The 26,450-nt window shown below is 35.6% G+C and overlaps 1 protein-coding gene across 3 annotated transcripts in view; it reads right to left on the bottom strand.

Annotated features, from left to right (window-relative positions):
- Window positions 1-5,041: 5,041 nt before the first annotated feature.
- DUS2 (dihydrouridine synthase 2) overlaps window positions 5,042-26,450 on the bottom strand; it is a 31,040-nt gene continuing 9,631 nt past the window's right edge. For all 3 annotated transcript variants that reach the window (XM_052795733.1, XM_052795736.1, XM_052795734.1), the window contains exons 7-16: window positions 24,845-24,888; window positions 21,562-21,627; window positions 18,144-18,214; window positions 17,584-17,670; window positions 14,459-14,627; window positions 13,369-13,490; window positions 10,556-10,699; window positions 9,265-9,352; window positions 8,546-8,619; window positions 5,042-7,305 (exon numbers count right to left, since the gene is read on the bottom strand). In XM_052795733.1, coding sequence (XP_052651693.1) covers window positions 7,068-7,305; window positions 8,546-8,619; window positions 9,265-9,352; window positions 10,556-10,699; window positions 13,369-13,490; window positions 14,459-14,627; window positions 17,584-17,670; window positions 18,144-18,214; window positions 21,562-21,627; window positions 24,845-24,888 — 1,103 coding nt within the window. In that variant the 3' untranslated portion in view covers window positions 5,042-7,067. The remainder of the gene's footprint in view (window positions 7,306-8,545; window positions 8,620-9,264; window positions 9,353-10,555; window positions 10,700-13,368; window positions 13,491-14,458; window positions 14,628-17,583; window positions 17,671-18,143; window positions 18,215-21,561; window positions 21,628-24,844; window positions 24,889-26,450) is intronic.

Genomic DNA, 26,450 nt, shown 5'->3' with positions numbered 1-26,450 from the left:
TAGCAGTGATAGGTGAAGATGCGAGACATTTTTTAACAGGATGAGGTTAGCTCTTCCTTTCATGGAAATACATCAACCCTTTCTGGAAAATCTCCTTTTCATCTAAATTACTTTTTTTTTTTTTTAGATTAAGAGGTATGAAAAAAATAACAAAGTGGAGGTGGAGCAAATCCGTTTCTCTTCAGTGTGTTTCTCTACAAGAAGAAATGAAATGGAACCTCTGTCCTCCATCATACTTCGAGTTGCATTTGCTTCTGTAACTCAGTGGCATAGGGCATCATTTTAAATAAATGGTGTGTTACACATTTTGTCTCTAACAAAGAATGGAGAATCCTTCTACTATGGACTTACAAGAGCTTAAATACTGAATATGAACATGAGGAAAATGGGTAAATGCTGAATCTATGGATAAATGCTGAACCAGTACTATTGTACGGAAAGACATCAGTGACTAGTTTTTTGTTGGTTTTGGTTTTTTTTTTTTTCCCCCTCTGTTTATCCGTTCACCCCAGCATCACTGCCACTACAGGATATGCATGCATCTCGGGTCACACTGCATAGTCTTGCATGCTAGCTATACTAGTGAGCAAACTACCACTGATTTTACAGTCTACATTGCAACATTTGGCATGCTGATAGAATTTAATGGGAGAGAAGATAATTTATTAAATCTCTATTAATTCAGTATTCATAATGCAGTATTTATATAGCCTAAGGGCTACAAAAATTATAAGTACTACAACTGTTTTCCATGCCTAGGCAGAACAAAGTATGAAAGCTGGTATTAGCTGTAATAAAAGAATGCCACAGGGCAGCAAGACAGTAAACTAGAATTACCATGTCACTGATGTGACAGGTAGGCATCATGGTCTAACTGCACAGTGATTTACTGGCTTAACCCTGCAGTCTCAATATTCCAGGCTTCTGAAATCATATCTTTCTGTTGCCCCCGCGAACACTCCATCTGCTGTTCCCTCTCACCTAAGGATCTGAATACTGAATGTTCAATTAACTTCTGAAAAAAAACTACAAAAAAAAGCATTGTATGCCATACAGGGGAAATAAATGCACGCTTCTGCTTGAAGTGAAACTGTCCCATATTGTTTTTAACACTCTTAAGATCTCATGGGTTTTGTGGTTTGTATAGGTACCTCTACCCAGACATGTTTACTTGTGTTCTGTCTGGTGTCCAGGATTTGGCTCCATTTCAGCACAGTGAGAAGAAAACAATGACAATGGTTTCAGCTTTTAAATTGTTTGTTGCCTGGGACTTATATGAGTATGTAACTAGAGCAGATACAGATGGCCAGGAAATTTGCTTTAAATTTTATGATTCAGAGAGCTAGTGAAACACTAAAGTACTAAATGGCATTCATGTCTTTGCTGCCTGAGAAACTTAAAGAAAATTGCAGTAGTTCATTTCTTAAGTAAATAAGCGTGCACTGAATCAAATCACATAAGTCACCAAGAAGCTTCCCAATGAAGTTTGATTAGAGCCTAATTTTTTTTCTAACTCAAAAAGGAGAATGTTTTACAACACTTGAAATTAAAAAAGGTAAAAAAGTACTAGCTTTTAGTTTAATATCTTTGTAACTCTCGCTTTTCTCAGACCACAATAAGGAAAACCATTTTAGCAGTTTCTGTTTAAGAAGTTTAACATAAAGACCTATGACTAAATGCTAACAATCCTTGCTAAAAACCTCTGCACAGAATAGACAGTGGCAAGTATATAGGCATGCATGGCACATGCAGCATCCTAATACTGCATAGGTAATTTTACAAATTAGTAAAAAAACTTATTAGGAAAGGTAAAATGTTTATACAGTTTTAAAACAGCTAAAAAGTACAGATTGAAGATCTGTACTTAAATCCAATTCTGTCGGCTCTACACAATAGAATACTAATAAAAAAATCCATGTTCGCAACTATAGATAGATTATAACCATTTCAGTTACGATCACCGAGCAATAATTTTTAAAGGCAGTTAAACAGGAAGCTCATTTTTCTTATCAAACACAATGACACACTGAAGCATTAACAAATGTATGGAGACTAACAAGGAAAATTAAGTTAAAATCAGTAAAGTGTCAGATTTGTACTACAGTGCTTTGTAAACTCTCACAGGAGGACATCTCTCAGACAATAACTTTCTTAAAATGGAAAACGGAGACTCTCCCACCATGCCAGAGCAAGGGAAAAGTATTTATTTATTTATCTAACAGATATTTAACAGGCAGATTCACATTAACTCCTACAAGCTGGTTTCATTTGGGACCTAAGTGAATGCCACAAATTTATATTTTTTAAGCCCCCTCTCATAAAAACACTGAGGTTAATGCTCCTTTGAGTAAGGATGACTGGACTAGACTCCCTCTGGAGCTCATCAGTTCTTCTCCTTAACTGACCTAGGCAACTGCTGTTTAACAATACATGAGGCACTCCCTCCTCACCAAAGGCTTTGCGTCTTGCTTTTAATGTTTTTCATCAGCTTTGTCACCAGAAACTGAATGAAAGCCTCAAACATTGGCCTCCTGCACTGTGACAGAGATGGAAACTTAAGCCTTACAGGCCATTTCATCAACATAGCTGCTTAACTCGAAGTCCAAATATAAGCAGACTCCTGTTTAGTAAGGCAACAGCTCTCAAGTATGTTGAGCTTGTAGGTTTGATTAAAGAAGTGGTGATAAAATGCTTTTGTGAATGAAGACTTCTTTCTAGCCAACACCTGTTTGGGACCTCTTGCAATCTTGCCTGTTAATGTCTTTAAAAAGCATGCCCTTATGCAGGTCATAATGGGTAAGTAAAAACCAGACCTAAACAAAAAACATCCTACCACCCCCTCCTCCCCCAGCAACCCAAGGCATGCTTACTCTTTGAATCAGAGAGCAGCTGAGCTGACATGTGGTTCACTTGCCAGCTTTCTGAAATTGCAGTACTGGGGAACTCTAGGATTTTGATATTCAAACTCTTTATTTGTACCGCCAACATTTAACCTCACATTCCAGGGCGGGGTTGGGCTCAGAGCCCGGGACATTCCAAAAAGCATTCCAACCGGCAAGGCCCCCGGAGGTAGCCCCACAGTAAGCGCATCCATGCTAAAAGGCTAGTAAAAATACCTTTGCATTCTCATTCACTTTTCTAATAAGCAGAGCACATGTAGGCTACAGGGAGGACAAGTTACAGTTCTCCCCATTCCCATGGATAACACTTTGACAGGTATTGTTACGAACAGTTTCTGCAGCATCAGTATCAAGAAACAAAACACAACCGCTTTTTTGTTTGCTTGCTGTAGCCTTGTGACAGAAAAAATAACAGTTGCTTCACTGAGTTCTGTAGGATTAATAGGGAAACATTTTCACTAAGCAAATACTCAAAATAGAGCACAGCTTTGGTTAGTATTGACCAAGTATCATATTGACACCACATTAAAATTTAAAAAAAAAAAAAAAAAAAGAAAAAGAGACATTTATGAAGAGTGAGGCTAAGTATCCTCCAACCCAACCCAACTGTGGTCTCAGTTGCCACCCTATGCAAGAATGCAGAAGTGCAATGGCTGGATCGTTAAAAACTGTAGAAGTCAGCATATTTTTCTGAAAAAAAAATTAAGAAAAAAATCTGCCACCTTCTGTTTATGAAAGGTACAGCAGAAAAGAGAAGCACAGGAGAAACGCGTACAGACAAGTCATCAGTGTAGTTTGCTCTTTAAAACTAATGTAAACAGAACAATTTCTAGAAGGAAAGCACTGGTCACTGAAGTAATTACTTTAAAACCAGTGCTGAGAAGGGAACATACATAGTAAATACAATTATCCTATCTGTAGAACTGGTTAGGGTGAATCGAGTGATCAAAGTAGGATAATAAGTCACACCTTAGCTGTAAGAGTTAAGAGGAATGAAAGCATGTAACAAAGTCATTAAACAAAAACATTCTGACATGCACACACACATATATACAATTGCAACTTTTCTTTAGTTCTTTTTGAAACTGATCAAGGGTGTCAAACATGTTATGCTTTCTAGCCATTTGCCAGAATTTACAGCCCTTCTATATTTAGCATTGAATGCTCATTCCAACACAGTGACTCCTCACTCTCATTTTCACATGCTGTTTGTCCTAGCTATGACCATCCATATTACAGCACAGACAACCTCATTAATGTATACAACTATTACAATGAATTAAGAGGAGTAAGCGTAAGCATTGGTGACCACATAAAAATTTAAGTAAGGATTTGAAAACACGCACTTACTAGAAAACAGACACCCCCCCCAAACTTTTAGCACCTATTTGATTAAATATAAATACAATATATATACATCACAGACTAGAGTTAACATAGTACTTGTTTCAGCTCACAGGAAACTATATATCCAGTATTATCCAATTCTGTCCACCAACCAAACCAAGACACATATTCTATAACATAAGATGACTAAACATCTACATGCTAGGGTATTCATACAACCTCTGTTTAGGTATCTATCTTCAACTATAGTTCCATGTGAATTTTTGACAGCATGCTGCAGAAATCTGCTCAGCTGTTCAACATAAAACCAAATTTTACATATTCTCAAGTGCCACTGGAGTCACCCGTCTCTCCCCATAAACATGGGCTCTGAATTGCATTTTGAGTCAATTGCTGGAAGGAAACAATGTGCAAAGTCTCCATGCGCTACAACTCAGTAAGGAGGCAGGAAGGATGCATGTTCATATCACGTGACAAAATATCAGGAGAAAAAAAGAAAAGATACAAATACTGCTATGAAGGCCTTGGCTCCTATATTGAATGATCCGATCTCTTTTCTGAAAGAGGACCGTATCAGCAGTGGCAGACTTACTCCTGAGTGATTGTTTTTGGTTTGGTTTTTTTTGGGGGGGGGGATGACATAATGACTCTTCTACAAGCCAAGACAGAAATTACATGCTTCCCATGGCTGGTTTATCTATAAATTGGTCCCAATCCACTGTAATTTCCACCAATCCATAGTAATTGCTGCCATACAAGTCCACACTGTATTTAGGTACCACCACCTATAATAATTGGGGTTTATCCAAAGATTCAATTTTAATTTTAGACAGACAATGATGACAAGAGATGAAGCCAGATCCTTCTAAGTGGCAGGACAAGAGACAATGGGCACAAATTGAAATAAAGGATATTCCACGTAGACACAAGAAGGAAAAAAACCACTTTTTTTTTCCTGTAAGGGTGATCAAACACTGGAACAGGTTGCCAAGAAAGGTTGTGGCTGGAGTCTCAATCCTTGGAGACACGCGAAACCCAGCTAGACACAGTTGTGGGAAACTTGCCCTAGCTAACCCTCCTTTGAGCAAGGGGGTTGGACCAGACGGGATCTCCAGAGGTCCCTTTCAAGCTCAAACATTCTATGATATTAGACCTTGCAAGCCACACTGCTAGCAGGACCTAAGAATGACTTTTTCTCTATTATTCTATGATGGCTCCAAATAGTCCTGACAAAAACAAGATATCCAGATAGCACTCTCAATAGGAAAATGGCTACTTCTGAAATTCCTGATTAATACTGCAAATTCTTTTGCTGCTTCAGAGTAAAATTCTAGCATTAAAGTTATATCAAATCTAAGTATATTTAACTGCATTTACTGCAATGTACAAAATGAACAAGAAAAACTTTCTTCTTAGACTGTATACATTTACTATAAATTACTCTGATTTAAACAGCAGACATTTTAAATATGAATACACATGTATTTAATTTCGTAAGTCTGAATATTATCTGGTGAGATACCGTTCTTCCATTGTAAAAGAATGGTTTAACGCTGGCACTATCACTTGAGGAAAAAGATTCAAATTTTTAAATAGGAAGACTATTTATGAACTACATCCAAATGAATTGTATTTTGTATATTCTTTATACCAAATACTTTAGAGATCATGGCATGATGTCCCTGTCTTCAGACCAGAATTGATAATCTTAAGATGCCTTACCCTGTTGAGGGAAACTAAACCACCATTTCAATAAACTGTTAATAACCAAAATCCCTGAATTCTCTTAATCCATTAAGACATTCTTTTGGGGATTCAAAACTCTAAATGAAATCAGACAAGCTCAGCTGAATTGCCATGAAATCAGACTAGGTCTGTGTCCTCTCTTGGCATATAGCATGTCCTTATAGTTTACTTTAATAGGAAGTTATGATGATGGCAAATTAAGAAGAGAACATGAGCCTTTGATTAAGGCCACCAGTATCACCAGCAGCTAAATACTAAGGCAAACTAGGTCACATTTCAAGAACAAACACACAAGGCCATATTTGGATGCCCATTATTGCAGGTAATATACATGTAGACATTTACTAGAACTTCCACGTTCAAAAGAACAAAACAGCTCAAAGTGCCTTCATTCAACAAATTCATGGCTACCAGGCTTGGCTCCAGTTCTCTACTGGAAAGGCACAATTGTAATACCTAAGACCAGGAAAGGATGGTTAATTCTATTGTCATATTTCTGGAGTGTAAAATGTAGTAGAAATTATGAAAGAATGTTATTTTCATGCTTAGTGTTATAATTTCTAAGTCCTCTCTGCAAAAAACTTTTTCCTTGATATATGATGGGTGTAAATAAAGCTTATAAGATATGCATAAAACTCATTAGACAAAACCATGTCTACTTGGCTACTAATATTCTTCTACATTAATTCTTCTGATTAACTACATAGTTCCATAATGAATCCATCTGCTTATGGATGATGTATTCATACATCTCTTAGCAGCACACCGTAGACTTGTAAAAATAAAAAACAAGTAATAAAACCAATGACAAAATTGCTTTCAAAATATCTGGTATTTTAAAATTTATTATTTGGGATAATCTTCTCAATGTTCTTTAAAATCAAGTTGCTAATTTATCCTGTCTGAAAGGCACCGTAGGGACAGTGAGTGGTGAACAGTAAACATCTCATTGGCATTTTTCACAACTGGGGAATTTATCTGTCTTCAAGAGAATACAAACGAAAGGTGAACAGCAAGATATACAAATAGGAGCTAATTTGTAGCTGCATAGGCATGAAACCTCTAATTTCCATGCTATCGTGGCATCTTAGGCACATTCATGTCAGAAGTTTCTGCAATAATATTAGCTTTTTTATGGGAAGGCTCAGAAAGATCTTCTCCATGGTCTCTGTTATTCAAGCACTCCCGGTCTTCCCTCTTGCGTTTGTTAATCAGGTGAGTCTCTCCCTCACACAGCTTTCCCTCTGGGACACCCAATGTTCTCAGACAGACAATAGCTGCAGCCTGTTCTGCTAGTTTCTTTGACTTGTCCCTGAAGAGCAAGCAGACAGAACACTGGTAAAAGTAGAAACTGAAGTCTCAACACTGCCAAGAGACAATCAATTACCCATCTCTGATGCAACATCATGAAATAAGCAGCATTTGTAGTCATCTCACAGCAGAAGAACAAAATAAGTCAGTCCCAGAAATTATCTGAATCTTGCTAGGTGTCAATGTTGATGCATCACTCCTGATGTAACATTCCTAGAAAATCTGTTTCTATCAGGTCTTGTGTCTCAAACACTCTTCATTTCAAAGGTATGAAGTCAACGTGTATTTGGCCCAAATGGTTGCAATCCTCAGAAAGTTAACTTCTACAAATATGATCACTAAACAAAACTGAGTTTTGAAGGATCACTTTTCTTGAATGACACTCAGGCCCAAATATAATCTCTGGTAGGCGTACAAGTTCAGTGATGCTGACAGAAGCGGGAACTGTTCCATAACAATAAAAATTCTGACATTTCTGAGCAGGACTGCAGATTACACATTTGTAAAATTCAGTATTTGAAAACATTTTCTTCTCAAAGTTTCATACCAGCTGAGCTTAACTTCCTAAAGTTTCCGAACAGGAATGCTGTAAACACCAGTAATTGTTGTGTGCATTTGTCCTCTTTAAAATGTTCAATGCTGAGCTTTAGCTTTGCCGTTAAATCAAGATCAACTTAGGTGCAAATGCCTGAAGTCAGCTCCAGTATTAATAGATGATTGTATAAAATACCATCATGAAACTTCAGAGCAGCCCTGGATGTAACTGTTGAATCAACTGTGATCTCTGAGAAGCCACTAAACTGTCCTCTGCTTCACAGTATAAGGACACTTAATCCTGACTTGCTCTTGAGAATGGATCTGTTGTAGTGGCTGAAGACACTACCTCCTCCTATGTTCTCCTCTGCCTCCCTTGGTTAGTTTTTGAACTCTTCACAGACACAATTGAACCAGATCACCTAATTGCTCCCCTTCCAATACAATTTGTGGACTAACGTGCTAAAGCAAATTAAAATCTGTAATGGTTTACTTGATTATGCTGAAGCTTACTTCCTCTTGTCACATTCAATTCTCAAAAATTTTTAATACTTTCTCCCTCCTAGAGGTAGCTTTAGTAGGTAGCTTTTAGTTGACTTTTATCAAAGTCAACTGGAATAAACTGGAGCACCCTTTCATTCCAAGTTTTAAGCAACATTTCAGAAACAATTACAATACAGCTGCAAAAAACATTAAGGATATCTTACCACAGAGTTGATCTGTATTTTTGCTCAGCTACTGTCACTACTGAACAGAATAATCTATCCAATGGTCTTTGAACCTGGAGAAAAAATTAAAAGGAAGGGAGGTGTCAAAAAACAGTCATGTCATTTACAGAACAAACAACATTGTCAGGGCTCCTTGTTATTCTTGTCTTTACACCACAATCAAGTAACACCTTTAAAATTACTGTAATTCACACCACAAATTTAACCTTGCATATTTAAGATTAAAAAATAAGAAGAAATTGTCCAAACTGCAAATATTTTTGCTTTAAAAAAAAAAAAAAATCAAATAATGTCCCCATCTAACCAAGCAGTTGCTCCTGTCCCATATAGTTCCTACCTACAATAGTGTGCAACAACAGAGAAAACAACAGAAATCAGATGATTTCTGAATCCAAATTTTTTACTACACAGAAGTAAAATAAAGTCAGTCATGGATTCCTATGTAATGACCTGTAGTTACAGCGAGTTCTTTCACACATGAATAAAAACCAGACTGAAGGTCTCACTTCTAAATTTTTATTTTCTAATAAAATAATCTGCTATTTTCATACATATGCATATTACCATTTCTGAAGCTGCTTACTCAAGAGCTATGCCAGACTGGGAAGCAGAATTTCTTACTACCTTGAGTCCTAAAATACTTAATTTCATAGACAAAGCAGAGGAAGAGGTTTGAAAGGGTTTCTTCATTGACTCACAGTTTCATAAACAGGCTGAGGATGCTTTTCTTTTCTACACCATTCCAGAAGATACATTTTTGGAGTAATCTGAGGTGGATATTCTCGCCTAGACAGAAAAATCTGGGGTCAACAACTGTGCACAGAGTTCTATTTTAAAACAGATAGTGCTGCTTATTATATTACTCCTACCAGTTATTCTTTGTGGTTTAATTTTACCGCTCAAATTATGAGAAAAATGCTATTTATTAGATAATTCAAGTAATATGTCTGACATAACATCTAAAATAAAACCTAAACTCTTCTATTAATTCTTCCCAAACATTCCCATCCTGTAGTAATACAAATAGAGAAAAGATACTTCCCAGAAAGGAGAGTCTAACTAAATATATGACACAGAACAGAGATACAGTTTGGCACTGCTTATTATAAGCAACAATATAAGATTAAACACTAGAAGAAAGAAAAGAAGCTGCTTCTGTTATAAGATAGTACAGTTACCAAATAAAAAAGGGTAGGAAAGGTAGGCATTGATTCAGTTACTGACATGGAATTACAGCCCCTCATACCTGGCAGAAAAAAGAAATACTGTAAAACCACTGCATTCAGTCCTCAGGGAGTCAGGTAATATTTGCTGTAAATATTAAAGCATTATGACTGGATTTGAGGAGCATTTTATATCACACTCTTCTTGAGCTGTTTGACAGACTTAATAGCAAACATAGCAAAAATAGCAAACACGGGTATAACATGGAAAGTAACAGCAATTCTATAGGCTTCACAGATTATAATCAAAGCTTACTTAAAATAATATTGTATGTAACTCCATGAATTGTTTTTTCAAGGAATACCTTATGAGTGGAACATGTTTAGAAGACTGCAGATGAGCACACGTTATCTGCTTAGAAAAGAGTATTATGAAATTTGTGCAGGACTTTTTCTATAAAAAGTATAGTGGTTTAGTTAAATTTCACTAAAAATAACTGAACTCTATCTTTCTATACTCACATTCTTCTATGTACAGATATTTGAATTTCTTTTAAGATCACTCAGCACTTTTAATAAGTTAACTGAGAGAATTAAGCAGTCTCAGGAGGCCTGGAACTAAAGAACATCTTACAACATCCAAATAGCACAGGAATAGAAGTGATGCTAGTGATTATGTAATGATGTACACAAATTGCTTCATAAAAATTCACTCAGTAAGCACTGTTAGGCAAATTGTTATTTTCAAAAAACTGTAAGGCACTGACAAATTCACTGTTTTTATTTACAGATGCAAGATAGTGAAAAACTTAATTTGCATGCTTACTTGTCAAATCTAACAGCCATTTTTATTACATCTGGATCTTCCATTTGGTCATCTTCATCTTGTGTCTCAGTTTCTAAAGATGTTTTCTTTGCTTCGAAAATAGCTGTTGTTTCTTCATAGAAGTCAGCCATTTCAAAGGCTTCACTATTCAATCACAATTCCTTTGTATTAGAGATCAGCTTATAAATTTTTGTATCACATTAAGATAGAGAAAAGTAAGTAGAGAAATCAATTTTGTTTAAATAGAGTATATATGTACAGAGAATCACATGAAAGTGTGGCTATATTCTGCACAGTGATATTATATTGTTTCTCCTTCAATTCTTATCGAATACTGTTGAGCTACAAGTAGAAAAAGAATGTTCTCATTTCCAGCACTATACATTCAATTTGCAGCCTGAAAGTCCAGGCAGAATTAATCAGAAATACAGGTCCTGCAATGTTCAAGTTACTAGCTCAATTAATAACTTGCAGGTGGATGAATCAGCAAAGAACATCTCTGAGTGACTCTTGGTATATCAGCTCCACAAGGGCAATATGAGAGAAAAGTAGGAAATAGATTCTTCTTCTAATTTTAGTATTTAAAAATACTATAAGCAATAAACACTCTAACATCTGAATACTTCAAAATCTCAGATTTTCTGACTTCAGAGTATTATTCACAAGCCTCAATACAAGGGAGGAAGCAACTAGGATTTGGGTCAAAGGCAAGAGCCTCAAATCCTTTTAAATTTCAGATCCATGGCAGGCTGCATATACTTTGAAAAACTGAGGCTATTCATTTTCTGCAGATGATAACAATAAAAAAACCTGCAGCATAAGAAAACTTTTACTTTCTGACTGTTATGAGAATGCTCATTGGTATGAGGCTGTTCAATGACAAAATGAATTCCAGCCACAAAGCCAACTCCAAGGCTCTAAGTGGAAAAGCAATAAAGGTAAATAATGCTAACCGATGCTTCTAAGAGAAGACAACTTATTATGTACTGTTAGGTAAATTTTTTTGTCTGAAATGCAGCTGTTCTGCATTCAGTACTGAGGTTAAAACCTCAAATGGCTGTAGCATGCCATCACCACCAGAAGACAACAGTATTAAGTAACATTTTTGTCTGAAAATGTATAGGTGCATTTAAATAACTGAATGTCCTTCAGTTATCTGGACATTAAACAGGCTGTTTAGAACAGTGGTTAAAAGACTGAGCCTGCTGATAGAAAGCAGTTTTATAAATTTTCAAGTGGCTCGCTCTCTGTCCCTCTCTCACGCATGTACACTGCTTAAGCCAGTTTTGAAATTGGTATTGCATCACATACACAAAAACTGATTATGTTCAATTTTGGAAGCCCCTAAATAGTTGTTAAGACATAGCACACAAAACCAAAAGTTTTACACTAGACCTCTACCCAGTGTTTATGTGTATAAACTGTGACTCTTGTAATTAGCTGTTTAAAGGCTTGACTCTTACTTTACAATTTCTTTTCTTTATATACTATGCATTACTATTCATGCACTAGAGAACACCACCGCCCTTTTGGCTAAGAGTTATTTGAAGTTGTAAAAGATTGTTTCAGTTTCAATCTTCTAACCAAACTGGAAAACAATAAGCAAAATAGATAGTAAGTTACTGTACTACAAATTGTTCAACTATTTACATTGCAAAAGTGAAAAGTAACTTGCAAGATTTAAATGTTGTTCATGGATTCCACTGCTCCTTTATGAATAATGAAGGCTAGCTCCTTTTATATATAAAATACAAATTCCCTTCATTGTATTGTAATAATCATGGACAGCAGTGTTTATAAAGAGCCAAAATTGGTAAATTGCAATAAACTGGCAAAAGGATTGCAGGCATTTCGATTCATTTTGAACATGAACAGAATGCTGATTAGGGTTTGCTAGAAAACAATAACTCCATCTACAAAATATTTCAAGCTTTCAACATTTCTATCCATTTTCATACACATAAGATAACAAACAGTTTCAGACTGTTTATTTTATAAAAACAGAGACTTTCTTCCCCTTCATTCCATCAGAAGGATAGTTATAGCACACAACATGGATATGATACATGCAAGCTCAGACCTTTATTTTGTTCAGTTTGGTATGGGTCCAAACCTGAATTCCCCTCCATTCTGTGTGAATTCTTTAATCACATGTCTATTTTATGGTTTCTCTCAAACTTTTCCTTCTTCTTTTTCTGTCTCCCCTTTGAGACACTATATTTCCTCTAGACTGCTATATTTCCTCAAAAACGTTGTCATCGTTCATTAGGATATTTCAGGTATGAAAAGCAGCACAAAAGAAATACATTTAAGTATCATATAGGCAACCTTCATACATGGTTTTCAGTTTATCTCTAAGTGTTCATTTAAAACAAACATCTTGTCATAAATATTCCAGTAACATTAAAACCCCCACGTGCAAAAGGAAAAGTCCAAATAAATAAATATGTCTGGAAGAAGACAAACTCCACACTATTAACCTCCAGACTAACACTACAGAATGCTGAAACTTTTCTTAATCAGTTTATGCAAGTATTGGATAAATGCCTGTCACTCGGTTACGCACCACTCAAATGAGTATGTTGAATATATAGACAGTTTTAGGGTTAAAGCTTTAAAACCTGAGCATGGAGGAAACCTAGAAAAGTTTATTGTATTATTCCCCATCTCACTTCCTGGATTTTTTGTTTGGTTTATTTTTGGGCTTTTTGCAACTTCTTCTGAAGGTATGAAATGCCAGGCAGTGCTACAGACAGAGAAGTGGCTTGCAAGTTTGACAGAGTACAATTCCTGTTTCTGAAGTACATGCTTACCAGATCTCCTGTGTGGACTGTGCAGCATGCAGCTTCTTACCCTGAGTAGTTTCCAACTGTTCTCTTAACATCTGACACAAACAGTATTTTGTGTTGGTATAGTGATTATCATATCTCACTGCCTGAAGGAGAGAGACAAAGTATATAAAAACGTACCAAACAAATTTATCTTACATAATGCTCATGTCTCTTGATGAATTTCAAAATCGTTTTTGAAAGGCAAACCACAATGCACAGTTACCTCAATAACATATTCAAGGCTACTCACAAACATGAGTATAATCTGACTATTTTGGCATGCTTTCACGAACAGAAGTTCAACTTATTCACATACTTACGAAGAAAGAGTTGACCAGTTTACATAACTGACTAGCAATGCAGTGATATTTTAGTAAGTAACTAGTTAATGGCAGTTCAAATTTTCAAAACCCAAAAAATTTTGAATTGATGACATGACCAAAGCCACAGATTTCTGATTAATTTCCTATTATGTCATTAAAATTGTGTATTTTGAATAATAGAGAAAACTTATATAATAACTGACTCAGCTAATGGAGCTATAGTACTATAATACAGCATTACTTTACCGGCAAATCATTCCCTTTGCTTCCCTGCTGTTAAAAATTTTTGACAGTATTTGTGAAAAGCAATTAATTTCTCAGAATGAATCTAGCAGTAACTGAGTATTTACTATTCCTTCACTTTTCTGTTCAATATTATTTGTACAACTGTAACATCAAGAGAATTGGCCTACATACCATTAGCTTTTCAAATTTCTAGACATGTTTAGATAGCCTTTTAAGCCTCATAAACGTTCCCAAGAAACTAGGGCTAAAAAGCATGGTATATAAGAAAAGAATGATCAGGAAAAACTGTCTTCTGAGTACAGATTTCTGAACATTTTTTTCTGAGCAAAATAAAATAGAGGAAGCAGTGGTTGATTTGCAAGACTCATGTCATATGCAGTATGTTAGAATATCCCCAGAGCCTAAGTCTTTGAAATTACAAAGAGTTAAGATACTGTAATAAGATTTGGATTAACAATTCTAAACAATGTTAACTACAAGTAAGATCTTCCAAAAAAACATACATATTTGATGTAATCTTGCATGACTTCCTTCAAGGGGAAAAGACCCTCTTTTCTGAAGATGGATGGGTTCCACATGGCAGCGCGAGCTATCATTACTGATGAGGCAGCTGTTGCTTTCTGGAAGGTCTCAATGTCCATATATTCTTTGATGAAGTCATGAGATCCTCCACTAAAAATTAACATCACTGTTATAATAATGAAAGTTTTATTTGCTATTACTTGTACTTTAACACAGCCTTGTATTTTCAATGTAATTTTACATTATTAATGGTGGCAGAGTCTATTTAGGGTATTATCTTAAATCTAAGAGAACAAATGGGTCTGAGAGTTTTATTAGCAATGGCTCATTAAAACACTGATTATATATAATATTTTTCATTATCTGCATACTTCTCTTAAAAATAGAAGACTGTTTTTATGAAGGAAGAATATATTTTGTGTTTTACACAAACTGTGTGCTTTCACACAGTTCTCAATGGATAAGGGTCACAAAGAATCACTTCCACATTGTTTGAAAAATGATACCTTGTAATTGCCAGTTCTGTAACCTTCAACTGCATATTAATTGTGTTGGCACAAGTGATACTGAAAACAGATTAAGTATGGACAGCATCATTCCATTTTCACTCTGGCACTAACATATGGAGAGTAACTCCAAGTAGTACTTCTGGATCAGTCACAGAGCACTTTAGAAGAAGGTTGCACTGCTTCTATTGTACTGCCTCTGCTTTCAAGTCAGCAAGTCAGACACTTAGTAAGCACAAAGAACAATTAAAACACCTTTTCTTTCTCTTAAAGTTTCCCTTAGGCAAAGTCTTTTAAATGTAAAATAAAAGTTGGGCTTTTGAACTATAAAGTAGGAGTAGGATCTTTACCCCTTCAAAAGTAGAAACACTGTCAAATTCAAAATAAAAACCAGAGAATGATAAATTACTTTAAAACCAGACATTTTTACGGTGAAGACAGAACAAGCAAGCTTCCTGCACTAATGAAAGATTACTCCATAAACACAGTACCATTCCAGAAATCATTGTATCAATTCAAATTTTCTTGCCTTTTTTTAGCACCAGTCCACTTCCTTTTATTCATTCCTGTATATTTCTTGACCAAGCTCGAGGTACAAGTGGTTAAAATTCTCAAAATACTACCCAAGGAAGTTACAGCAGGGATCAAGTATCATGGATCAAATATATTTAATAAGCAGGAGTCCAAGTTGCACATTTACATTTCTTTAGAGAGAGTGTCCTGGTTTCAGCTGGGATAGAGATAATTTTCTTCCTAGTAGCTGGTACAGTGCTATGGTTTGGGTTTAGGATAAGAATAATGTTGATAACACACTGATATTTTAGTTGTTGCTGAGCAGTGCTCACACTAAGTCAAAGACTTTTCAGCTTCTCACCCCACCTCACCAGCGAGGAGTCTGGGGTGCACAAGAAGTTGGGAGGGAACACAGCCAGGACAGCTGACCCCAACTGACCCAAGGGATATTCCAGACCATATGACATCATGCTCAGCATACAAGCTAAGTGGAAAACTGCATGGGAGGGGGTCGATGCTGAGGAAGAGGCTGGGCATCAGTTGATTGGTGGTGAGCAATTGTTTTTCATTTGCATCACTTGTTTTTCTTGGGGTTTATTTATCTCTTTTTTGTTATTTTCCTTTTCATTACAATTTATTATTACTATTTTATTTTATTTCAATTATTAAACTGTTCTTATCTCAACCCACGAGTTTTCTTACTTTTACCCTTCCAATTCTCTCTCCCATCCCACTGCAGGGGGAGTGAGCAAGCGGCTGCGTGGTGCTCAGTTGCTGGCTGGGGTTAAACCACAACAGAGGGAAAAGTTTCACTAAATGGATTTAAAACAAAGATCATATCCTTCTCAGAGAAACCATTAAAAATAGGATTGTTAAGGTTAGTTCAGCATGTTGGGACACTTGCAAAGAAGTAAACTGATATAGGGATTAATTAGAAGCAATTTATCAACAATAAAGCTCTGATATTTTTATATCTCAATGGCACACTTCTACATCATAGAAAGTACTCATACAGAACTGACATTTCTGTGACATGCATAAAATCTAAGACAAATTGTTAGCCTCATCTTTTACCTAGGCAAACAAAGGGTTCACAGCAATGCACAACATGAATTCTGCTTGGTTTTTTAATTTCATATTATTTAAAAAATTATTTTGAAAACTAGAAAGAGGGTGAATCACTGAAAAGTGGATCAACAAAGATTATCAGCATGGAATATTTCCTTTGTCCAGTACAGGTCTTCTAACAGCAAAAACTGTGACTTTCAATGTATTTTCTACATAGAAATGTGAACAGAAAAACAGTTCTCAAATTCCTGATCCAAGTATATGGTTTGCAGAGATGCAGCTTTTCCATGAAAACTCAAGGTCAATGAAGAGAGAACTTCATTTAAGGACATGGCTTCTCCAGCCAAGGATATTCTACTGCCACTTATAAAGAGGTGAAACATCTGAAGATGTTGGTCAGGCAGATCAGATACAATTCAGGACAATTTGATACTTTTCATTACCTGTGCTTCCAAAGCTGCTCTTAAAACTTACCTTTTTGTAGCTAAACTTTCCTGAGACTGAGCTCCTTATTTTACTATCACAGAGTTACTGAAGGATCTGTCAATACAAGCAGACAGATTCAGTGGGATCATGTCTATATGTCTGGAGACTGAGGAGGTCTTAGGCAAAATGTGAGGCCACAGAACATAACACTGGTTTTGAGCAGTAGGACAGATGATCTCTAATGTGCAAGTGTCCAACATACACAGTGGTAGGGTTATAGCCAGTCACTGCACAGGGCTTAAAAGCATACAGAATTCAACTGCTAGATGCAATCAGAAACAACTTGCATAGGATAGGTTGTGACACACAAAAGCAGTACTTTTTGAAAAATACGCAGAATTTTTAAACTAAAATCTGAGGTATGGTGGCATTTCACAAGGCCAACTTTTGTCACTGCTACTTCTATTGAGATTTGATCTTTAGTAACAGGGTAACACTGTGGTCGCCCTACATGAAGGATCTTTTTCCTGCACTTGCAAATCTTAAGTTAGGTACAAGCATATGGCAATAACGAGCTAATTAGTCCAACTTACTTTGCTATTACTGGAATGGAGACTGCTTCAGATATGGCTTTGATCACATCACAGTGGACAGGGTGCTGAGGCCTCTCCTCCTTCTTCCTTTCCCACAAACAAAAAAAAGACAAGACCAAAGATTTCCTATGGAATTTGTAGATATCTGAATCACAGCAGACATGACTCAAGGATTATTGGGACATACTTATTTCTGCTTATTTACTTTACATATTTGATGTAATCTTCCTTTTTTTTCCTGAAACACAAGAGAATTCTTTCATATCAAATACATTTTAAAACATTGTTACTGTAATTCCATATCCAGATAAGCAGCATTTTTTAGATATGGAGTATGCAAGATAATTTTTGTTTTATTTGGTCTTTGAGACAAAAATTTTAGAAAAATAGCAGCAAGTGGTTCAATTCCCTAATTATTGGCTTGATTTTCTACACCACCAATTTAGTTAACAATTGAAATCAGAAACACATATTACGTATAGAGTATACTCTCTAGTCATATCTTACCACGCTACATTCAACAGCAACCTAAAAAAAAAAAAAAAAAAAAATCAATTTACCTTCCATGGACTGCAATGGCAGCAATACCAGTTTTTTCTATTCTCTTTACCAGATTCACAGTATCCTCAACCTGAGGGATAAGAGAGAATGACATGGGTTTAATTCAAAAAAAAAAAAAAAAAAGGAATAACTATCATGCAATAATTGTACAAACAAATGTTGGAAGTCTTTTATCAAGAGGGATATGATTCTTGTATTTCAACAGTAACTCCCAATATGCATAACCATTTAATATATACTTCAATTAAAGAACTACATATTATGGCAACAATAAGAATCCATTTTCAATACTTCCTTGAAACTATAAATTGCAAACTTTCTCAAACAAAGTAAGACAATACTCTGTAGTAGAAGAATATTTTCCAACAGGTTTTTAGACTGTCATTTGAAAATGATACACAACACTTGATTAGCAAGTCCTCTCTAATAACTACTCTGTAAATTGTAATTAAAATGCATCTTAATAAGAGGATGCCTTCTAAAGTCAAAGTAACATGCAATCACACATCTATAAATATTCTTCTCAGATGTGTCTTTAAAAAGTTAACTAGTATCTAAAAAATTCTAATGATATTTGTACATGACCAGTGAATCAAAAGACACAGGGGAAAAAGGGGAAGCTCCCAGAGTATCTTCAAAGATTTAAGCTGTTAAAAGGCAGAAAGAAATTTGGCACACTGCTGGATTAGCCTGTCTTATGCAGCTTTGGGGAGAGGGAGAATGAAAAAAGATAAGGCCAATTTTCTTTTCAAAAGCTGGAGAATGATCTGTGGCTCATTTCAAAAATAGCACATTCAGTCTTTGAAAAATGCAACATCTACCAGCTGGCATGGACATAGAGACAGAAGCTCACCTGCTGTTCCGAGGGATGATATGTTATGCAAAAGCAGCTTGAAACAAAAAGGAAGAGGCTCTAGGATAGTTGTACAAAATAAAAAGGAGAGGTGCCAGTTCTTTGATTTAATACTTCAGAACCAAAATGATCTTAGACAGTTAGTGATTCTTTTCACACGTGCTTCACTTGTTCATTTAATCATTTTAAGTGCCTGAGTAAATGACTTCTGAACAATAGCTAGCTGTTACAGTTCATCCGTCTACAGAAATATCTATCCAGGTCATATGCAATCATGGTATCTAGGCAGGTAATTAATACACAATTGCAAAACAATCAGTCATTAAAAGAGAAGGCACATCATCTCCTGGAGGTTTAAAAATATGTAGTGAATTCAACTGAAAAAAAAATTCAGTAAGGAAACTACATTATTAATAGTTAAATTCTAGAAAAATACTGACAAAACAAAATGTAATAGCTTTAGCAATATAACAGTCTTACCACAATTTCTTTCAAATGAATGATTGTACCCAAGAATCTCTCCAGAAAAAAAGTAATTCTAATTGCAATGAAGATGTTGCTTCTGAGAAGGAAGATTATGGCCTCTTTGTATAAGCTAGCAAGTTCAGTGCTTCAATCTATCAAAGAGTTTCTAAAAAGGCTGTAGAAGTTGTTTTTAATTCGGGTATCATTTGTAGTATTTATTGCTGTCATTGCACATACAGTAAATCAGGAATCAAGTAATGCAAAATTTCCTTGCATTGTAGAATATGAGTAGTTTATAGAGCACAGGCAGTTTTTCTTGTAAACACAATTTCATTAGTAAAATCTTCATTGTTAACATGAATGTTGGAAGTTGGAGAAGTAACATTAGGGCTTGGTCTTCCCCTCTTGAAGTTTAAACTTGAAACAGACTATCAAGAAATTCAAAGTTTATCGCACTGTGCTTATGTACACATATTACTCAGTCAATTCCACATTTGGCAGTTGTCTTCTAAAATAAGAAAGCACATTTTTCCTTTTTACTTTCATTTAATACTTATCCACCAGCAAAAGCTTTGGGATTTACTCAATGGGTTGCAATAAACAGGACTAAAACACTTTTTTAATAGAAGTATCTGCATTTGCAGTTCAATGGAATAAAACTGTGTCTAGACATATAATGTCTAGTATTTTCTTGACTTTTTAAATTAGAGAGGAGAAACGAAGTTTGGCATCTGATGTGAGCAGCCAGAAAGGCAACCTGGTTGGAAAGGGAAAATTACTGAACACAAGAAAATACCTTCTGAAAAATGCTGAGAGAGAAAATGCCTGCCAGCCTAAAAACAATTAACCTGGGAACTAGGCCTGTGAACCAGAAGCACCCCTGGTAAATGCAACTGGGTCCCTAGAAACCAGAGACATCCTGAGATACCACCGATAAGTGCAAAACCAAGGAACCGTATCAGCAACTTATCATATGAAAAGGTAAAAAATAGTCCGGAAAAAGGGGAAAACATCCTAAGAAAGAAAGAATCTGTAACTGCCATTGGCTGTTCTAACTGCAATAACAGGAACAGTCTGGAAAAAATAAAAATTGCTCTGAAAGAACAGAAAACAATCATCTATTGGCTGCCCCAGGTGAAAAACAGCAATTAACAGCATATACTGGCTGCTCGAGGGGTGATGTCTTACGCCCTCTTGTGTGTCTATGACATAAAAATGACTTAATTTTTATCCATAATGGAGCTTCTCTCTCTCGGAGAACTTCCCATGCTGCACATACTTTCCCTTTTCCTAAACAGGTTGAACTCTCCGCACAAACTTTCTACAAGATCTTGGACTCTTGCCAGGGATGCCTGGCTGACTCCAAACTCCATGACACAGATCATCTTTGGAGTGAGTATCTGTCTGTTATTTTATTGGTCCCCCTCTGGGCCTACTTCTGGGGTTGGTTCAGTTTATCTTCCTACTTCTGGGATGGTTGGATCCCTTTCTGGGATCTGTCTAATGCACTTGATACAGGTATTATTACTATGAACATATATATATATGCATGTAAGTAATCTATCATAAGTGTATCTGCTGTTATATTATTGATAAGTTTGCTTCACTAGTGATAAGTTTGTAGTGACTTGTAGTAGTATATACCTACTTGGTTGTTGCTGTTATTGATTGTTGCTATAATTGATTTCTGCCATATTAATCATTGCTGTTATACTATTGACTGTTGCTACCAATAATTTGCAATAGCTTGAGATAGATATATTTATATCTTTATTAATCATAGGTATATTTGCTATGGTGATTTTTGTGATATTTGTGGTAATCTGTAATAAAGTTGAGAAATTTAGAGGATAAAAGCCTCTGTGTCCTTGGGTATCACGGAATCCAATGAACCCACAATCATGATCTCTATACACCCATAGGTCAGACAACCCTTTAGGTCATGACAGCATCCCAAACAGAAATTATAATTCCAAGTGCTGTTTCATAATAAGAGGTTTAAAATGCCAATATATTAGAATGCCATATATTCTAATTGATTTTAAGTCACAGACATAAACAATAACTAAAGACACTAGCATAATGATTTATGTTCTTACTGAGGGCAAAATGCGGATTTTGCAGGTTACTGGTTTACAAATTCCTTTAACAAGGGTAGTCAGTATCTGGAAAACAAAAAAAAACAAACCAAAAAAACCCATGATCACAACAGTGACATTAATAAAGCTCTCCTCCTTTCTCTCTTGAAGATATAAAGAAATCAGAACAATGTAAGACTCGTTACTGTTCCTCTATAAAGAATCTTACATGCTAGATAGACACATGCAGTCTGTAATTGAGTATATAATTTTATCTGAAGATATACAAAACTATTTATAGTCTAAGCCACTTTTATTTCCACTTCTTTTTTGATTTTAACTGGATTTATACAGAGCAATTAACTGCCGCTGGAGTTTCAACACTGCTTTTAATATGAAGTAATCAGTAAACTTTGATAATTTCCAAATAAAGTGCAAAAGTTTTTCATTTTCATGCAACGGTTTTCACAGTCTTCTTATATTCAAGTTGTCAGTTTCTTATGAAAACTAAAATGTAAGTATTCCCTAAAAAGAGATTTTTTTTTTAAAGAGAAGATGGCCTTCAAAATGGAAACAAGACAGCAATATCAAGCAACGTTATTGAATCTTCTAAAACAAAAAACAAAAATCATAAACTGAATTCCATGCTTAACACAGAGCACATTTTATTCATTAAAACAAACTCACAATAAGCAGACAAATGAGCAGTTGTTAGTTTAACCATGTAAGAACTGAGCTATGGAAAGAATCTCCTTTTCACAGGCTGAATTTAAGTCCAACAGACCATACTTAAAAGGGCCATATAACGGCCTATACATGTTTAAATCGCTGTACGACTGTACAGTAAGTAGTACCAGAAATCCAATAGCTCTCTAAATAAAAGAGTGGAAACCAGCTGATCCTGACTATTATTAGAAAAATACATGTTTTTCAACTGTTTTTGAGATATTATCATGCATATTATTCCTTGTATAAAATGGATGGAACTGCAGGTAAATTATTTCTTTCAGATTTGTGTATACTATGAAACTTGAATTTTGTTTAATGTTACTGCACTTATTAGGTTCCCAATACAGAAATGAGCTGTTACAGCTAGCACTCACAAGTTCTTACACTTAGAACAGCTGGCAAGTAATTAGTGTCACCTTGCACTGTCTACCCAAATCTTTCCTCAGTAGTGTTCTCTCAAATAAAACAGCAGGATCCATAAAAATGATCTAAAAACCCCCTTTCTTCAGTATTTTTAATTTCTATTATTTTTTGCATATAAATCAAACTAAAGTGACATCATTTTCCAAACATCATCACTATAATATTTTTCTTACAATAGCATAATCAGCAAATCTTCTAAGTTTTCAGTGTCAGCCTCATTAAGGATTCCAATGTGAGAACCAAACCCTACACTTTTTAATCATATGAAAAGCTTGATTTGGAGCTGTAATTACAGATGTCTTTTGCAGGCTATGAGTTTAGTTATCCCTTCGCATCTGGCTAAGAGTAATTTCCATGACTAAGATTTTGCTACCTATTAATATCTTAAATTGAAAAGAACAATTCCAAATTTTTGAACATCAAGTTTCCTGCTCTTCTGAAGATCAAAACAAAACGTAATAGTTGTAGAGGGGAAGGGAAGCTGCTAACAATCATATTTACAACTGTCTCTCATTCCTGCGAGAAATATTTTTGCCAGATTTACTCTTAGCCCACTAAATACTCCACTCCTGATTTTTTTTTCTTTCAGCCTTTGTCACCTCATGCTTCATAAATTACAGTTTAATTCTGGATGGTACCACCCACCTTACCTAATTCATGGACTACCACACAGGCCTCAAAAAATCAGGTTCTGGTTCTAGTTCTGTTGCCTGTATTGTTAGCTGACTTTCTGCCACACTTATCCAATTCTGCTTTCTCTTTTGAAAAAAATGAGACTGATACCAACCTTCTATAAAAATGTTTTGAGATCAAGACTGGATCACTTGTACTTTTGCTTTTTTCATCATGAAAGAGAGAGTAATAGGTCCAGTTTATTCCATTTAAACTCTTGCTTTGGCACAATTAATAATGCTTCCAGTTGCTGAATAGTCAGTTTGTACAGCTTAGCTAACAATGTGGCTCTTGACACTAAGAGATTCTTACATTTGGCAAAACGCTAACACTCTATCATGGTTATATCTTTGATGACATGCCCTTCTAATTGGCATGTCCTCAGAGAATGAAATAAATGACGCAGAACAACCTGTTTTCATGTCTGAGCTTACAAAGAATAGTAATGAAGCAATAGATCAGCTTGTTGAAACTGTGTAAGTCCTACTAGTCTACAAAGCTGAATGGTGTTATCACAGTAAGAGGAAGAACTGAAAAGACTGATTCAATATCCATTTTAGACAGAAGGAAAAGGCATGAACTGCAGCGATCAGAAGACACTAGCTATCATTCAGAAAAAGAGTCATGCAGATAAGTGAAAAGAGTCTGGTCTCTTCAAAAGACTGACCTACAACAAAGAACCCTTAATAAAAAAAAGCACTCAAAAGCCACATGAAAAAAGGCAGAGCAATGCTTTTGGTATTTTTGTTTTGTCCAGATCTGCATACTTTTGATAGTACAAGAAATAAAGAATAACTACCTTGAACTATTCACCACTGTGTACCATGATTCAGTTATTACTGAGAGGTGAACTGTAAACTAGAATTGCCCTCAGGAACTCTGAAGGAGGATACAGTGAACAACTAAAAGCTAAGGAGAAGCAAGACAAAGTTCACAGTCAACTCATCTGAACTATGAAGAATCAGGCCTTTAAAGAGAAAGAAAATAAAAGAACTATATGCTAAGTATGTTCCTGGAAACCCAGAGCAACATCTGAACTCTGTTTAATCTCGGGAAGCTTAGAAGTCTTCGGGAAAAAAATATAAATATATATTAAAAAAACATATTACATATCTATCTATATTGCATATAGATAGATGTATATATATCTTTTTAATATATTTTTTTCATACCAGTTCACATAGGGTTTTATGCAGATTTAGATACATCTGCACATAAAACTCCTCCCTCTGCAAATACAGCACCACATTGTGAAAGTTTTTAAGCTGAAAAGGAAGAATGTAGCAATTTTATAGTCCAGACAATGACAAGGAGAACTAAATCAGGATTATTTATCCATAACCTTAATTCCAGCATTCAAAACTGATTATTCCACTCTAGCTTTTACAAATTTGTCTTCTGCGCATTCACTCCTGCTTCCAGTAGAGCACAGTACATAATACTTTCCAAGGCAGTTCAAAACCCACAAGGTGATACTTACAGACTCAATTTTGTCAGGATCAGATAGCAGTGCTGCTCCCATACCTCCCTGAGAAATATACAGAAACTGTTACACACTAGGCAAACATGTTTTTCAACTCAATTATTTTGCCTAATAGCAGACCACAGCAAAAGTAAGAAAAAAAAGAAATTACGCACCACATTTGAGAGGTCTTAATGTCAGTAGTTTCTGTCTACACACTACATTTAGAAAAACAGGCTAAGACAAATTAAGCGGCTGTATTGAACACAAATTACGAACACTTTAACAATTTAATATTTTAGCTGTTCTTTCTGCACTATTTCATCTGCATATATAGATCTAGAGGCCAACAGGCAGACGTAAGAAATAACTTCAAAATTGTATGAACATTTTTGACCCAAACTACTGTCGGAAAATAACGATTCACCAGCATTTGAATTTTTGATCTTTCACACTAATACAGGGTGGATGTTTTGGTGTTTTGTTCTTAATTATGATTCTGTGGAAGGATAAAATAGTCTCCCTTGTAATTAGTTATGATACAGAAGTGTCCTGGTTTCAGCTGGGATAGAGTTAACTGTCCTCCTAGTAGCTGGTACAGTGCTATGTTTTGGGTTCAGTATGCGAAGAATGTTGATAACACTGATGCTTTCAGTTGTTGCTCAGTAGTGTTTAGACTAAAGTCAAGGATTTTTCAGCTTCTCATGCTCAGCCAGCGAGAAAGCTGGAGGGGCACAAGAAGTTGGCACAGGACACAGCCAGGGCACCTGACCCAAACTGGCCAACGGGGTATTCCATACCATGTGACGTCACATCTAGTATAGGAACTGGGAAGTGGGGGCGGGGAATCGCCGCTCGGGGGACTAGCTGGGTGTTGGTCGGTGGGTGGTGAGCAATTGCACTGCACATCATTTGTACATTCCAATCCTTTCATTATTACTGTTGTCATTTTATTAGTGTTATCATTATCATTATTAGTTTCTTCTTTTCTGTTCTATTAAACCGTTCTTATCTCAACCCACGGGTTTTGCTTCTTTTCCCGATTTTCTCCCCCATCCCACTGGGTGGGGGGGAGTGAGTGAGCGGCTTTGTGGTGTTTAGTTGCTGGCTGGGGTTAAACCACGACAAGAAGAAAGTAATAAAGGCTAAAAAAAACATTACTGGAAACATCATCAGACCATTATGAATTTAACGACATGTCCTCAACATGACTACAGTTCCTTGGTAATACCACTTTATCTCAAAAGCAGAAAAACAGAGGAAGTTCAGAAACAACAGAATCTAAATACATAAATCAAAAGACTCCAGAACAGGGGAAATTAAAATCTGAGTTTAAAAGAATGTCATCTTCATAAGTTATCATTGAAACAAAAAAGTTAATGGGATTAAAACAGAAAAACTCTAGAAATATATGTGGGTAAAATTATTCACAAGTTAGATGGAATATATTAGAATAATTTAAGTTATATTCTTCAGAGTGCAAGCCAACCTACAAAACTAATTAGTACTGAAACAGAAAATCCCCCATAAATTGATCAATTCTATGCCTTTCTTGCACCATCACTGGGTACTTTCAACATTGACCATTGTCAGACCAAGGCTGAAACACTATGAACTGTTAAAG

This window comes from Harpia harpyja, chromosome 9 (assembly GCF_026419915.1).
Source record: "Harpia harpyja isolate bHarHar1 chromosome 9, bHarHar1 primary haplotype, whole genome shotgun sequence".
NCBI lineage: Eukaryota > Metazoa > Chordata > Aves > Accipitriformes > Accipitridae > Harpia > Harpia harpyja.
The sequence above is the reverse complement of the archived record's forward strand: the minus strand, read 5'-3'. Positions and strand labels throughout refer to the sequence as shown.